General features: G+C 56.6%; 1 protein-coding gene across 2 annotated transcripts; it reads left to right on the top strand.

The window, feature by feature from the left end:
* Positions 1–5,473: 5,473 nt before the first annotated feature.
* Positions 5,474–13,286, top strand: Hmga1 (high mobility group AT-hook 1). Of its 2 annotated transcripts, none has more exons than XM_078020184.1 (6): positions 5,474–5,633; positions 5,876–5,989; positions 8,825–8,967; positions 11,120–11,203; positions 11,892–11,942; positions 13,095–13,286. In XM_078020184.1, exons 3-6 carry the CDS (start codon positions 8,866–8,868, stop codon positions 13,146–13,148), a joined length of 291 nt encoding a protein of 96 aa, XP_077876310.1. In that variant the 5' UTR covers positions 5,474–5,633; positions 5,876–5,989; positions 8,825–8,865; the 3' UTR covers positions 13,149–13,286. The 2 variants fall into 2 exon arrangements, with proteins under 2 accessions (XP_077876310.1, XP_077876309.1); XM_078020183.1 differs by having other exon boundaries at positions 8,825–9,000.
* The last annotated feature ends 731 nt before the right edge of the window (positions 13,287–14,017 follow it).

Below are 14,017 nucleotides of genomic sequence, written 5' to 3'. Positions count from 1 at the left end.
AGCACATGAAGACCATGCTGAACCTCAGGATGCAAAAACTAAGGTCTCCACAGGGGACACGATAATGATTAAATAATTATATAGTATGTTAGAAATTGATATGTTCTGGGAAAAGAAATAAAACATGTAAAGCCGATGTGATCCTGTAGAGAGAGACATTCAATTTTAAATAGTGAAGACAAATAATATTGAACAGAGACCTGATGGCCGTGAGACAGCAAGCCCTGGAGATGACTGGGAGAGCATACCAGGCATAGGCAGCATAGGCAGAGGGAACCACAGGTGCAAAGGCCCTGAGGTAATCTCAAGCCTGGTAGGTCTGGGGAAGCCCAAGGCCAAAGCAGACAGAGCATGGGCAGGAGAAAGATGGCAGAGCCTTGTTGGCCTTTGTTTTGGGTCTCTAAGATGGGAGCCCCTGGAGGGTTTTGAGCACAGCAGGAAACTACTTTACATTTCAGGTAGGGAGATTTAGTATTGGGAATTAGACGCTTACAAAACTGTTGGAAGAACTGGAGGAGCCGGCTCCAAGCCTGACCTCCTGGAACAACAGGACTGAGCTCCGGCCTCTGCCCCAGTGATGGGGTAGGGTGTCAGGAAGCCCCACAGTAGGGCTGAGTTGTGATCTAGGAACAGGAGGCCTTTCTTTCAGCCCTGACCAAAGACCAAAACTAGTGACTGGATGATGCTGAATGTGCTGTTGAATCTCCACAGCCCACATGACAATATTTCCAAACTACCACGACAGTCACACCTCCATGCCCAAACCCGGCCAGACACTGCTGTTCCTACCTGCCTGCTTCTTGGGCCTCCTGCAATATGCCCTGGGTCCCTGCCCTATGCTTCCCCAGACCCCCTTACAGTTACATTGCACTAGTGAAATTGTCCATGTTCTTGTCTACCCCCACCCCAGAGGAAACCCCTTGAGGACAGGAATGTAGCTACTCCATTCAAAGCCACACACCAGATCAATCTGGTCAGGCTGGGAGAAGGCAACAAACCACCCAGCCTGGGAGTAGAGGGACAGGAAGAGGCAGAATCATAAGCTACTTAACTACCCAAGACTCAGCTGTCCCTTTTGTTTGCATCCTGGCTCTGCTACCCAGGGTCTTGCACATGCCAGACAAGCACTCTACCACTGAGCCACATTCTCAACCTTGAGATTGTTTTCTTTTTATACCAGGGAGTGAGCTCAGGAGCACTCTGCTGAGCCACATCCCTAGCCCGACTTTGTATTTTATTTAGGGACAAGGTCTCATTGAGTTGCTCAGCACCTTGCTGTTGCTGAGGCTGGCTTTGAATTCATCCTCCTGAGCCGCTGGGATTACATGTGTGTGCCACCGTGCCCAGCTAGCCCTTGAGTTTTAACACCCGTAAAACAGGCACTAGCATTCCTGATGGTAAGGGTGTTGAGGGATCTGGGAGAATGTTATGCTTTTGCAAACTCCACCTTCAGTTTTTTTTTTCCCCCCTGAGGTTGGATAAAAACTGTGTTTCCCTGGAGATCCAGCCCTGAAGAGGAAAAGTGATAAAACCCACGGTGACCTGGGCAGTGCAGGGTGGGTGGCCAGCTCACATCAGGGAAGCAGAAAGGTGCCTGCTTCGGGCCCTCCTTTACTTGAGAGTTTTTCCCTCGAAAGTTGGAACCCGAAGAGGCCCTCCTCCCACTCCAGGCCTGCCAGGCTTCCTGGCAGCAGAGCTTGTGGTCAGCAGGGCCTGGAGGCCTGATCCTGCCAGATGACCAGATGCACTAGTAGCTGGGTGGCTCTCCAGAAGAGTGGTCAAACACTGTGTGCCAGGGTGACCCTACCTCTTGGCTTGCTTGGGTCAGTCCCAGTTGCTATGGGCCAGATCAAGTTTATGCCCGTTGTCTGCTCCTAACTATTAATAGTGCTCCTTTCACTCTGAAGTGTCTTGCTTGTCTACTAAAGCTGAGCATGCATATCCTGTGATCCAGTAACTCCTCTCCTAGGCATGTACCCAACAGAAATTTGCACATCTACTCACCAGGAATATTCTAGAACACTCATTGCAGCACTATTTCCAATAGCCTCAAACTAGAAATTATCCAAATGCCCTTCAACAGAATACATACATAAGTTGTGGAACATTCACACTATGTAACTATGCAGTCATGAGGATGTGCATTATGAAGCCACATGCGATGGATTGGATGAATTTCACAGATGCAATGCTGAACAAAGGAAACTGAGGAAAGTACACAGTGCCTGGCTCCATCCCCATGGGGACATACACACGGCTGTGAGAATGGTAACATGCAGGGGCCACAGACCTATTTCTTGATCTGGGTGCTAGTGACACAAAAGGGTTCACTTTGTAAAACTACATCAAGTTCAACACTTATGACTGTTTTCTGCTTGTATAGATTTTACCAGTAAAAGTTTTACTTTTTACTTTACTGATTTGGACAACAGGTTAGATGGATACCTAACTCTCCCCTCCCCCACCCTTCCCATCTACTTCCCGTTGGCCTGGACCCCTAGAACACCAACACACCTTACCACCTAGCCACACTATTAAACAGAACCTCTACACCTGCCCTCCCATGTAGTCTAAAAAAATGAGCTGCCTCAGCTATCCTGAAATAAAGCTGACCTGAACTCCCTTCCCATTCCCCACACATTCTTGTTGGTTCGCCAGGCTGTCCTTGAGGGTAATGTGTAAGTCAACTCCGATCACTGGAAAATGTTTCCTGGGAGAAGAATGGTTCTGATGGCAACTCCTCTGGGACCCCTCAGGCCTTGGCCAACCAGCTGATGTCCCAGGCCTGGAACAGCTCCCTCTCCCCGTGTGTCCTTCCCACCCGAGCCATCCAAATACTAGGAAGGCCTGCTCAAGCCCATCTTTTTCTACCTTTTGGAGCTCCAACCCTCTTTCTTTAAGCATCTGCCTCCCCCACTTTTCAAGTTTCAAAAATAGAGAGGACTTTGCTTTATTCATTGGCTGTACCCCAAGAGTTGGGACTAGCTCCTGGTTACACAGTAGTCACTCAATGTTTTCAGCCTCATGGCAGTTCCTGGGTTGTTATGCAGCTTTCTCTTGGTGTATTCCTGGTCCTGATTCCTCTACTCAGAAATTCGGGAAATCTGCTGGGACTCATTCATCTTTTTACCCCCACCACTCACCCTTCTGTTCAAGAGGAAAGCAAGGAAACGAAGTGAATCCGGGGCATTTGCATCCAGAAAGCCTGAAGGTGGGGGTCAGTGGGTAGAGTTATTTGGATTTCAAGGGTGTGGGTAATCCTGGAGAGGAACAAGCTACTATATTTATTTGCCTACGAATTTATTTATACCTGCGCCTCCTTCCAGAGAGGGTTTGAGGTAGCTTACAAAAATACACACAATGCAAGGTAGAAAACAAGTCGATGAGCAAAATCAGGACGAGGGGAAAACAAGACTGGGAAAAACAGGACCACGTCGGCTGGCTAGAAGCGGGCCCAGAAGTTGGCCAAGCTTTCCCACATCCCACTCGGGGCGGAGGATCCTTCCTCCTGCCCAAGCTCCTCCTGGGGAGGGCCACACGTCTCGCCGGGATAGGAGGCTGCCCCGCGGTCAGCAGCATCTGCAGAAAGGGGCTGAGGAAACCCAGGCGGCCGCCAGCCCCAGAGCCCCGGCCTAGGAGCCTGCGCGGCCTCAGGGAGGGCTCTGTCGAAGGGCGCCTGGCGCTGGGGCACATGCTCAGGGCTGCACCTGGGCGCCGGGGTTGCTGCCTAGGGCCTGCGACCTGGGACAGGGTGTGGCAGGGGCGGAAGGTTCGCTTTTCCACTCAATCCTGCAAAGGTGCCGCGGCTCGCAACTTGAGAGCCCTCCAGCTAACTCCGCTCGCGGCCTACTAAGCGCGCGCTCGGCGCGCGGGGCACAAAGATGGAAGGAGCAGCACGCTTCCACCCCGCCCCACCCCCAGCGCTCCAGACAAAGGGGCAGCCGCCCCTCCCCCACCGCCCTCCTCTCCCCTCCTCGCAGGCCGCCCTTCGGTGACTTCCTCTCCCTCCAGGGCCGGCCCCAGGTCTCCTCAGGAACTGCCTTTCACCTGGGCGTGGGGCGGGAGCAGCGCGCGGAGGCCGGCCGCCCCAGGCCCGCGCCCTCCCCTTTGAACCCACTCTGGGCCTCCAGCGCCTTCCCGCCCGGGCGCCCGCGCCCCGCCCCCACCGGCCGAGCACGTGCTGCCCCGAGCCCAGAGCGCCATCCCGCCGGCCCGGTGGGGGCTGGGCCCGGCTGCCCGCCCCGCTCCCCACCCCCACCGGAAACATTCCTGAGGCATTCCTGAAACTTGGAGGCCCGGCCCCTCGAGTTCCCCACCCCGCCTCCACGCCGGGCGCTGGGTTTGCCTGGCGTCCCCCCTCCACCGGCTCGCCCCTGAGGAGGGGGCTGGACCAGGGCCTCGGCTGACCGGGGAGGAAGAAGGGGAGCCCTGAAAAACATGAGTCACAGCCCTGTGTCACTGGGCCGCATTGCTATTCCCTGCATCACAGGAGGTGTGGAAGGCCGCCTCGGGGACCAGGCGCAGGGAGGTGCACCGGGAGGGCCCGGGCCGGCCTGCAGGGCGCGCCTCTCCGGCTGCGCCTTCTTCCCCCACCGCCCTCCCCGCCATCTTCCCACTTTGGCTTCCTCCTCGCTCCGTGCAACAAGTCTTTGTTGAACCAGGCGCCAAGCGGGCCAGGCCCGGCGGATATGGTGTGCGTCAACTCAGCCCCTGCCCTCAAAGCGCTTCCAGGCGGCCTCTGACCCGCCCTTCACTTTTTAAAGAAGTCGCCGTGGAGGAGATCCGGGTCCGAAGTGGGACCGCGTGTCTCCAGAACCCCATCCAGGTCACCTAGAAGGGTAACTCCTCCCTCTGGGCTACCTGCTCAAGGGCCAATCGTTTGTTTCGCTTGAAGGCTGCACCTTGATTACGGCTCACTTGCGGCCGTTAATAAATTTAAACACTTAGCATTTCCCAAGTTTCACGTCGGAATTTCACAAGACTTGTATTTCACCCGCCAACCACACGCCGGTTGACGCCGAAACGCACATGCTGACACCTGTCCGCCCAAGGGAAATCTACGAGCCGTCGATCTGGGCGAAAGGGGCGGCGAGTAGGCCGCGGAATTCTCCAACTGGCGCGCTTATCTCCACCCGCTCCGCCCGCGTGGACCCCCGCAGGCGCGAGTGCCCGCCCACCCCCACGCGCCCTGCGGGGGTCGGGCCCACACGCCCGGAAGGACCCCAGAGGTGACTGACCCGGGACCCCATTCCAGGCAGGAAGCACGCCCCCGTGAACCCCCACCCACGAGAAAAGCTTCTTCGAGACTCCTCGGCGCCCGCTCCCGTATTTCCTCGCCCGGGACTGTGGGAGTGGGCCGTGGACTCGGGCTGCCGTGACAGGCCTCCCGCACAGGCCGGCCCACGGACTTCACCCACCCGTGCGCGGCGGCGGCTGGCGGGCGGCCGCCCTTTTAAATCCCCGGGCTCATTTGCATGGCCCCGCCCACCCCAGTGACACGGCTGGCGCGGGCGGGCCCGTCCCCCCTGCCCCTGGGTCGCTCTTTTTTAAGCTCCCCTGAGCCGGGGCTGCGCTCCTCTAATTGGGACTCCGAGCCGGGGCTATTTCTGGCGCTGGCGCGGCTCCAAGAAGGCGTGAGTTCGCGGCCGCTCCGGTGGCTTCTTTTTTTTATATCTATAATTTAATTAAATTATTTATTTATTGAGGCCGCGCACGGGCCGTGCCCAGCTTCCTGCCCCTCGCCATCCTCTGGGGGAGGGGGGATATTTTTGTCCCCCCGCCTGGATGTGACATATAAATACCCCGCGGGGGCCTTGGCGGCGAGCACGCGGCGGCGGCGGTCTCTGAGCGCCTCTGCCCTCTCTCCCGGTTTCAGATCCGCATTTGCTAGCAGCGGCGGCGGCGGCGGAGCCAGGCCGGTCCTCAGCGCCCAGCACCGTCGCTCCCGGCAGCCCGGAGCGCGCACCGCAGGCCGGCAGCCGAGCTCGCGGTGAGTCGTCCCCGGGGCCCGCGGCGGCGGCGGCCGAGGGGGGCGCCCGCGCCCCCGCCCGCACGCCGCCCCTCCTGCGAGCCGCCCGGGGCTGCAGCGCGCGCCGCCGGCTTTATTCCCAGGCCCGGGCGGCGCGATCCGCCGGCGGGGAGGGCCGCGCGGCGCGGGGGCGGGCGGTGGGGCCCGGCGGCGCGGGGAGAACGCCCGCACCGGGTCCCCAGCGCCTCGGGCGCCCTGCGGGGGGCGGGGACCCGGGAAAGGCGCGCGGTGGGGGAGGGGGGCGCGCGGCTGCAGCGGGCGCGAGTTGTGCACCCAGCGGAGCCCGGTGCACCTCGCGCGGCCGCCGCTCCCGCCCGAGCCCGGGCCGGGTGGGGGGCGGGGAGAGGCACGGGCTGCGGCGCAGTGGGCGAGCGGGGGGTCGAGCGCCCCCCGCAGCCTGGGGAAGTTCTCGAAGTGAGGGGGAGGGGCGGGAGCCCCGAGATTCGGCTCTGCCCTCTCTCGGCCTTTCTCCCCCGGGCCGCTCCGCAGATGAGGCCGGATCGCGGGCCTGGGCTTGGGGCTTCACCCCGACCCCACCTCTGGCCCGGCCCGCGCCTCTTCAGCCCCCAGGGCCCTCCGCCCCCACAAACTGGTTTCTCTGCTTTGCTGGGCTCTGTTGGAACTAGTCCCTTTGACTCCCCGTTTCTGTTTTTTTTTTCTGGGGTTTTATTTTTCGGGAAAGGTAGGGAGGGAGGGGGTTTTCTTCCTCTAGCGCGCGCCAGGTTTCCTGCCCCAAGGCGGGCTTGGGTGCCCCCTCTGGCAGGAAGTGGGGCCGGGTGCACCCGCGTGGCGGTGCATGCGGTCGGGGTGCGCCGGTTTCCCGCGCCTGCAGGAACGGCCTGCGCCCCTCCCCCCGCGCGCCCTAGCTCCTGGTCCGGCTGGCCGGCGGTTGTAGGCCGGCTGCAGACACTAGCAGAGTCACCCAGGGTCGGTCTGGAGCTGGGGGCGATCGAGTTTTAACTAGCTCCTAGGCCTTATGCAAAGTGGCGGACTGGAAGAGCCACTGAGAACCTACTCCATCCTTCTCACCAACTTGCTGTGTGACCTTGGGCCACTCATCGGGCTTCTCTGGGCCCCTTTTTTTTTCCTGGAAAATAATGGGGCTTCCAGAATTTTTCTGAATTATTTTTGCAGAATTCTAAAGCATTTAAGGGCCACACACACTGCACGGTGTATGGAGGAGATAGGTTTAAGGCTCAGAAGGGCTTACCACAAACAGGGATTGGTATTGGGCCCGAAATGTGGCTTCTCCAAGCCAGGCCTCCCTGATGTTCAGAGACAGGTGGAAAAGACGAGCCTTCCTTGGCCTCATTAGACAGAGCCTGCCTCCTTCATTCAGTGGGGACCTAACTGAAAAGTGGGAGTGGGTGAATTAAGGGGTCCCTTATAGTCAGAGGTGGGTGGAGAAACCAGACAGCATGAGAGCTTCCAGAGAGACTGGTTCCCCACCTGAACCCCCTCTGAGAGGGCCTGAGGCAGACCTCATGTGAGGTCAGCACTCATTTAGCTGATTAATTTTGATGTTTAGTTTCAGGGGGGACCTGTGGTGTAATGTGAGATCCTAATCACTGCCTGTAATTACAGAGCAGAGCAAGCCACTAATGATGGAGCAGGATAAATCAAACCACCCTGTTTAAAAGGGTCTCCAAGTCTGAAATATTATAAAATAAAACGATTACCAAAGTCCTGCTATCTGGAGGGTCTCTTGAGAATGGGGGTTGGAGCCCTTCAAAAATCAAGTTTCCAAAAATGTTTTCTTGTCATTGGGTTAAAATTGGAAATTGCCTCAAAATCTGAAAAGAGGAAAGAAACATCTTCAAATAGTTTAGTTCTCACTGTGATGAGTGAAGATGTCTTTTCATCCAAGTCTCTTTAAATACTGCCTGGTTCAACCTCAATAGTCTGGAAAGATCTGGGGGGTAGGGTGTTGAGGCGGTGCTGCCTTGTCCCCATCTTACAGATGGGCAGACTTTCATTAGTGGGGCCATTTGTGCCCACCCCTAATAGGTTGGTAGAGCCATAGGTCTCCCAGGAAGGGTCCGTTCTGGAGTCCCACCCTTCCTGTAAGTGAGCCCCATCTGTCTCCAGGTGGGCCAGGTTGGGGGGAGAGGACATCCCCAGCTCCTTTCCCTCACCCTCTGAACATTCAGCCATTTCCTCTCTCCCTCAGTTGTATCCATCTCTGAATCCTTTAGAGTTTGCCCTGGGAGAGAGCAGAGAGAACTGGCTGGTGGACATCCCCACACTCTGATTGGCCCTTCTTAGCATCTGGTCCTCAGGCTTGGGACCTTGCCAGATAGGCAGTGTCAGTGCAGGGGCAGGGGGATGACATTCATGGCTGCAGATACCAGGGTTTCTTTTTTTCCACTTGACTTTGACTCCCCTCAGAACTGCCTAGGCATGGTTTTCACAAGAGAGTAGCAGCTGCTGACAAGAGGGAGGGGTCCTTGGCAGTTTGTGGGATCCCATTTTCCCCTCACCTTTGTCCTTGGGCTGCCTTACCAGGTCTGGGCTGGCAGAACCTCATGGCACCACCTCTGTGGCTGCAGGACAACAAAGAACCCTTCTAAAAAGAGATAAGGAGCTGATTAGAACCAACGGCACTGCTCCACCCCTCCACTCCTTGGTAGCATGTATGGGGTGGGCAGCACCTTCTGTCTAGGATAGGGTCGGAGTCCTGGGGTCCTCTGGAAGCAGGCAGTTCCTGCAGTGTGCCCCAGGGTGGTGGGGGTGGTGAGAGGTAGAAGATGCCTGAAGCGTGATGTTTTGTTTAAGATTTACTTTTTCTGTCTCCAGCATCCCAGCCTTGCTCTTCACCTGCTCCATAGAGAGGGAAGATGAGTGAGTCAAGCTCAAAGTCCAGCCAGCCCTTGGCCTCCAAGCAGGAAAAGGATGGTACTGAGAAGCGAGGCCGGGGCAGGCCGCGCAAGCAGCCTCCGGTGAGTCCCGGGACAGCGCTGGTAGGGAGCCAGGTGGGTGTCCAAAACTTTGCCTCGATTTACCCTTTGGGGCTAGGGAGATGCTTGGTGGCTCTGTAAGTGTGGACATGGCATGGAAGGGTCCAGAATCATGCCTGCATGTCTCTGTGTCATCCCCACACCCACGTGTGCTCATAACTTGTATGACAACTGTATAATCAGATCCTTCAGACATCCTAGGAGAGTGTCCTGGGGCCTGAGGAACTCAAGGTAAGGTGGGTTTTAAAGCCAGTGCCAGAAACAACCCAGTGGTCTACACAGAGGTCAGTGATTTATCTCCCAGGGTTTTAATCCTAAGATTCAGTGCATGTAAGATTACTCCTTGTCAATTTGCTGTACAAGTTTCTATACACTGTCAATTTTTAACTATCTCAGGCCCATAATGAATTCCTGGGCCAGCACCTATTTGCAGGCCACACTTTAAGTAGTCCTCAGGTGGGCTTTGTCCCTGGCTCTGTAAACATTAATGAGGCCCAAGAAGTTGAAGGTGTTGGGTAATTAGTGGCAGTAACCCTATAATGTCCCATAGTGGGGTGGGGTGATTGCTAGGCAGTGTTAGGCACCCTAGGGAATGTGGCCACCTGTTAATGTGGCAGAGATCTTGTCACAGGAAGGAAGCTGTCTCCCAAGCAAGGGATGGTTGTTGAAGCCTAGTTACTTCCTGTTCCTGAGGATCAGAAGAATTGAAGTTGGCCTTGTCTCTTCAGCACGAGGCAGGTTGTTACACCTGCAGGTCTTCCCAGCTATAGCCAGGGAGTCTCAGGAGACTATGAATTAAGAAAGAGTCTGCTGGGTGCAGTGGCATACCTATAGTCCCAGTGGGTCGGGAGGCTGAGACGGGAGGATCGAGAGTTCAAAACCAGCCTTAGCAACAAGGAGGTACTGAGCAACTCAGTGAGACCCTGTCTCTAAGTAAAATACAAAATAGGGCTGGGGATGTGGCTCAGTGGCAGAGTGCCCCTGAGTTCAATCCCTGGTACCCAAAGAGACAAAGAGTCTTGATTGTGTGGTGGAATTCAGCACCTTCAGGACGGGGTGCTGGACTCATCCTCTTAGCCCAGCCCCCTTTGCCTCTCTTATTCCACCTTTTGGCAGAGGTCAGGGTTACAGGGCCATGCTTATAAAGGGCCCCTGGAGCTGCCCCTAACAGTGTCCTTCCATTTTTTTTTAAGAGAGAGAGAGAGAATTTCAATATTTATTTTTTAGTCTTTGGCGGACACAACATCTTTGTCTGTATGTGGTGCTGAGGATCAAACCTGGGCCGCACACATACCAGGCAAGCACGCTACCGCTTGAGCCACATCCCCAGCCCAAGAGTGTCCTATTTTTTTTTTTTTTTAAGATAGAGAGGGGAGAGAGATAGATAGGTAGAGAGAGAATTTCAATCTTTATTTTTCAGAGAGAATTTCAATCTTTATTTTTCAGTTTTCAGCGGACACAACATCTTTGTTTTGTATGTGGTGCTGAGGATCGAACCCAGGCCACATGCATGCCAGGCGAGCGCTACCGCTTGAGCCACATCCCCAGCTCCCTTCTATGTGTTATGGAGAAGCTTTTTATTTTGTCTTGGGCTTTTAAAATTCAGCAACAGTGGTAGGGATCTCTGGAGTCTAGGTATAATTTCTCTTCTCTAGGAGTCCCCCCAGTTTTCAGCATGTCTCACGGGAGAAAGGTGATAATGATCAAGGCTAGTGCCAAATATTTGCCTCATATTGATTTGGGTGTAGGGTGGAGGCTGAGGCTCCAACATTAAGTGTTTTGCCCAAGATCAGGGACAGGACCATCTAAGAGTTTCTTCCTGCCCATGACATCTTTTCCAGAGGTCTTCTGGCTTCTTGTCATTTCATTGTCCCAGAAACCTCCAGGGAAGAAAGTGGTGGGGGGGGGTGGAGGGCTTTGAAAAATGGTCACATTGCGGCCCTGAATCCTGAAGGGCTGGCCTCCCGTCTGGCCTCCTGCTAGCCTCCTGCCAGCCTCCTGCCTTGGTTCTGTTTGGGTCAGGAATTTTCTTGCTGACTTAACCCTGCTGGGTGGGGCACAGGGCTGTCTTCTGAAGGGGCTTGGACAGACAGGTGGTGGCTGTGACCCTGACTGCCTCCTTCTATCTCTGCAGAAGGAACCCAGTGAAGTGCCAACACCCAAGAGACCTCGGGGCCGACCAAAGGGGAGCAAAAACAAGGGCGCTGCCAAGACCCGGGTGAGGCTTGAGGGGAAATGGCCCCACCTGGGCCACTGGAGAGAGGCCCCTCTGGTTTTTCATGGGCACATCTGTAGGGAGGCTGGGAAGAGACTGCTTGTCCTGATTCTTCACCCCACCCCATCCTGGTACATGGTGGGTGGTGGGTCTTTGCTAAGCATGGGAAGCAGGGTCATGACTGAGGTCTCTTCTGTGGCCTTGGACCCATCATTGATGGTGGGGAAATCAAGTCAGAAGTTTGGGCGGCTTTCCAGTCTGGAGAAAGGTGGCGATATGGGGAGAGTAAAGGGCTTCTCCCAGCCCTAGGCCGAGAATGTCTCCTTCACCCTTGGGGTCCCTGGAGCCCAAAGAGGTGGGGACAAGCAGGGAAGGCCAGATTCCCAGTGGCATGAGCCTTTCAGAAGGGTTGTTTTGTGTTTTATTTTTTCTGAGACACGACTCATATCCTCTGAGTCACAGGTGGAGGAGGGGGCAGGGGGCGTGTGTGTATGTTGGGTGGGGGGCAAGTGTGGCTGGCCAGTCATCAGCAGTTGGACTTGGGTGGGCCTTTGGGGTGAGTCCTGGGTTGCCCTGAGCACAGTGGGTAGTTCTGTACCTGCCTTTCCTCTCCTCACTAATGGGCACTGGGCACTGAGTGGGGGCTTCCTAGCATTTTTTTACTTACGGGCTATTTTCTCTGACCCTCCAGAAAACCACCACAGCTCCAGGGAGGAAACCCAGGGGCAGACCTAAGAAACTGGTAGGTGTTCTTGCTTCTGTGGCTCATTTTGGGGTGGGGGTTAAGAATTCAGTGTCTAGTTCTGTGCACAGACTCTTGTCCCTGACCTGCAGCAACAGGAATGCCAGGACATGACACATGTCCACATGGGTCCAGAGAAGGGAAGGGGTTTGCCAGGGTTTTCATAGGACTGTGCCCATGAGGAGTGGTCGCCCACACATTCTGCAGCCCCTCTGTTCCTAGCAAGGACTTTGGGAGTCATCTAGTTGATGCTGAAGGAAAGCCTTGATGGGGGGGTAGGGCAATGTTTGCCCTTACTAGGATCTTCTTGGAAAGAGCAAAAATGGCAAAGCAGCTCAGCTCAGCTCAGCCCTGCTAGTTCCAGGCTGGTTGGGAATTACACTGTGACCCACCTCCCCTCATGGGGAGGCGCCATTCATTTCTGGGCTCCCAGGTAGCTGGTGGCAGGCTGTCCTGAGGAGTGCACAGTCTCCTCTGCTCCTCGCCCTTTCCTACCCTTCACCTGCCCCCTCCACTCCCAAGGCACTCATTGCTAGAGCTGGGCCATGGGGTGGGGGAGGCTTAGGGGGTACTCTGGCCAAGCCCCAGGAGTGAGTAACAGGAAACAAGTTGTTTTGGAGTCTGTGCCTGGCACAGGGGCTGCGGGCCCTGTGGTGTCCCAGCATTCCCGCCCAGTGAGTGAGCCCAGGCAGCGTGCGCTTCCCCTTCCTCCCCACCCTGGGCTGGGGTCAGCCTTTGGCCACTCAGGACTCAGGCCCAGCTCCACAGTTCAGAGCCTGCCCTGTGGGCCAAGGCCGTCTTGTTTCTCTTGTTTCTCTGCGCCCACCCCAGGGCTTGCCCTCTGCTGCCCCTTCCTGATTCCTCTCCCTCCTGGAGAGAGCCAGTCACTTCCTCTGCAGAGCCCTGCCCTCCCCTGGGCCGAGGGGCCTGGCTTTGGCTGTGTGTGAGCAGCATGTGTGTGTGTTTTTTTTCCCCCTTTTAAATTCTTCATTTTTATGAATGAAACCCAGGGCTGGAGGTTGCTGAGTCACCCACACACTCAGCCCTGACTCATCCCCCTTCTGGAGAGCCTGGGAGTGCAGGGAGGGGTGGGGACGGCCTCTGGGATAGAGGAGGGGGCCAGACCCAGAGCTGCTCTGCCCACCTCTGCAGGAGAAGGAGGAAGAGGAGGGCATCTCGCAGGAGTCCTCTGAAGAGGAACAGTGACCGCCCGTGCCGCCTGCTCCCTCCCCAAGGAGCAGCAGCTTTCTTCTGGGACTGGACAGCTTCACTCCGCTCCCACCGCCCTCCCCTTCCCCCAGGCCCACTGACACCTCTGGCCCGCCACCCCTGCGCCCTCCCCACCGCACACTACACAGCACACCAGCCGCTGCAGGGCCCCTGTGGTCCCATGGGAAGCAATTTTCCTCTAGCCTCAGTCCCCAGCGACCCTTCCTACCCTGCCCCCACGCGCACACACTTGCCCTCCTGGACAAGGCTAACTTCCCACTTAGCCGCACCCTGCGCCTGCTAGTCCTTACCCACTTGGTGGGGACATTGCTATCTGGGCTCTTGGTTTGAGGGCCCTTTCTCTGCTCCACTGTTCCTTCTGGCTTCCCATAGAGGGGCCTGGGAGGGCTCCCCTGGCCTTAAGGGGTCCAAACCCCATCTCATTCTGACATGCCCCCCTGCTGGACCTGTACTAGTAGGTGTAGCCAATGGGGAAGGGGTGCTGAGCCCCCAGGGAGCCCCCAGCCAAACTTATCAGGTGGAACTCCCCACTCTCTTCCCCACCTGAGCCCTGCACTAGGTTGGACAGCCCCTCTGGGGTATGGGAAAGGGGGCAGGAGTTGGAGCCCCTGTCCCCTATCACAGGCCCTACCACCTTGTTCTCCCCCTGGGATCTGAGTATATAGTGCAGGGGTGGAGATAGGTCATCTACTGCCCAGGTTCCCTGTGGCAGCCACCCAAGGCACGCCAGGGGCTACTTGCCCATCCTCTGCTTCCACTCTCAGCTGTTGACCTTCCTATGAGGGGGCGCTATCAACAAGGAGCCTGCCCTGCCCACGCTGCCTCCCCCTCCTTCCCAACCCCCA

Source organism: Ictidomys tridecemlineatus, chromosome 8 (assembly GCF_052094955.1).
Source record: "Ictidomys tridecemlineatus isolate mIctTri1 chromosome 8, mIctTri1.hap1, whole genome shotgun sequence".
NCBI lineage: Eukaryota > Metazoa > Chordata > Mammalia > Rodentia > Sciuridae > Ictidomys > Ictidomys tridecemlineatus.
The sequence above is the reverse complement of the archived record's forward strand: the minus strand, read 5'-3'. Positions and strand labels throughout refer to the sequence as shown.

Bases quoted from the DNA above. Each gene is read 5' to 3' on its own strand.
- Hmga1 (XM_078020183.1), top strand. From the start codon at position 8,866: ATGAGTGAGTCAAGCTCAAAGTCCAGCCAGCCCTTGGCCTCCAAGCAG. The intron at 9,001-11,119 runs GTGGGTGTCCAA...CTATCTCTGCAG, and splicing joins CAGCGCTGGTAGGGAGCCAG to AAGGAACCCAGTGAAGTGCC. The intron at 11,204-11,891 runs GTGAGGCTTGAG...CTGACCCTCCAG, and splicing joins AGGGCGCTGCCAAGACCCGG to AAAACCACCACAGCTCCAGG.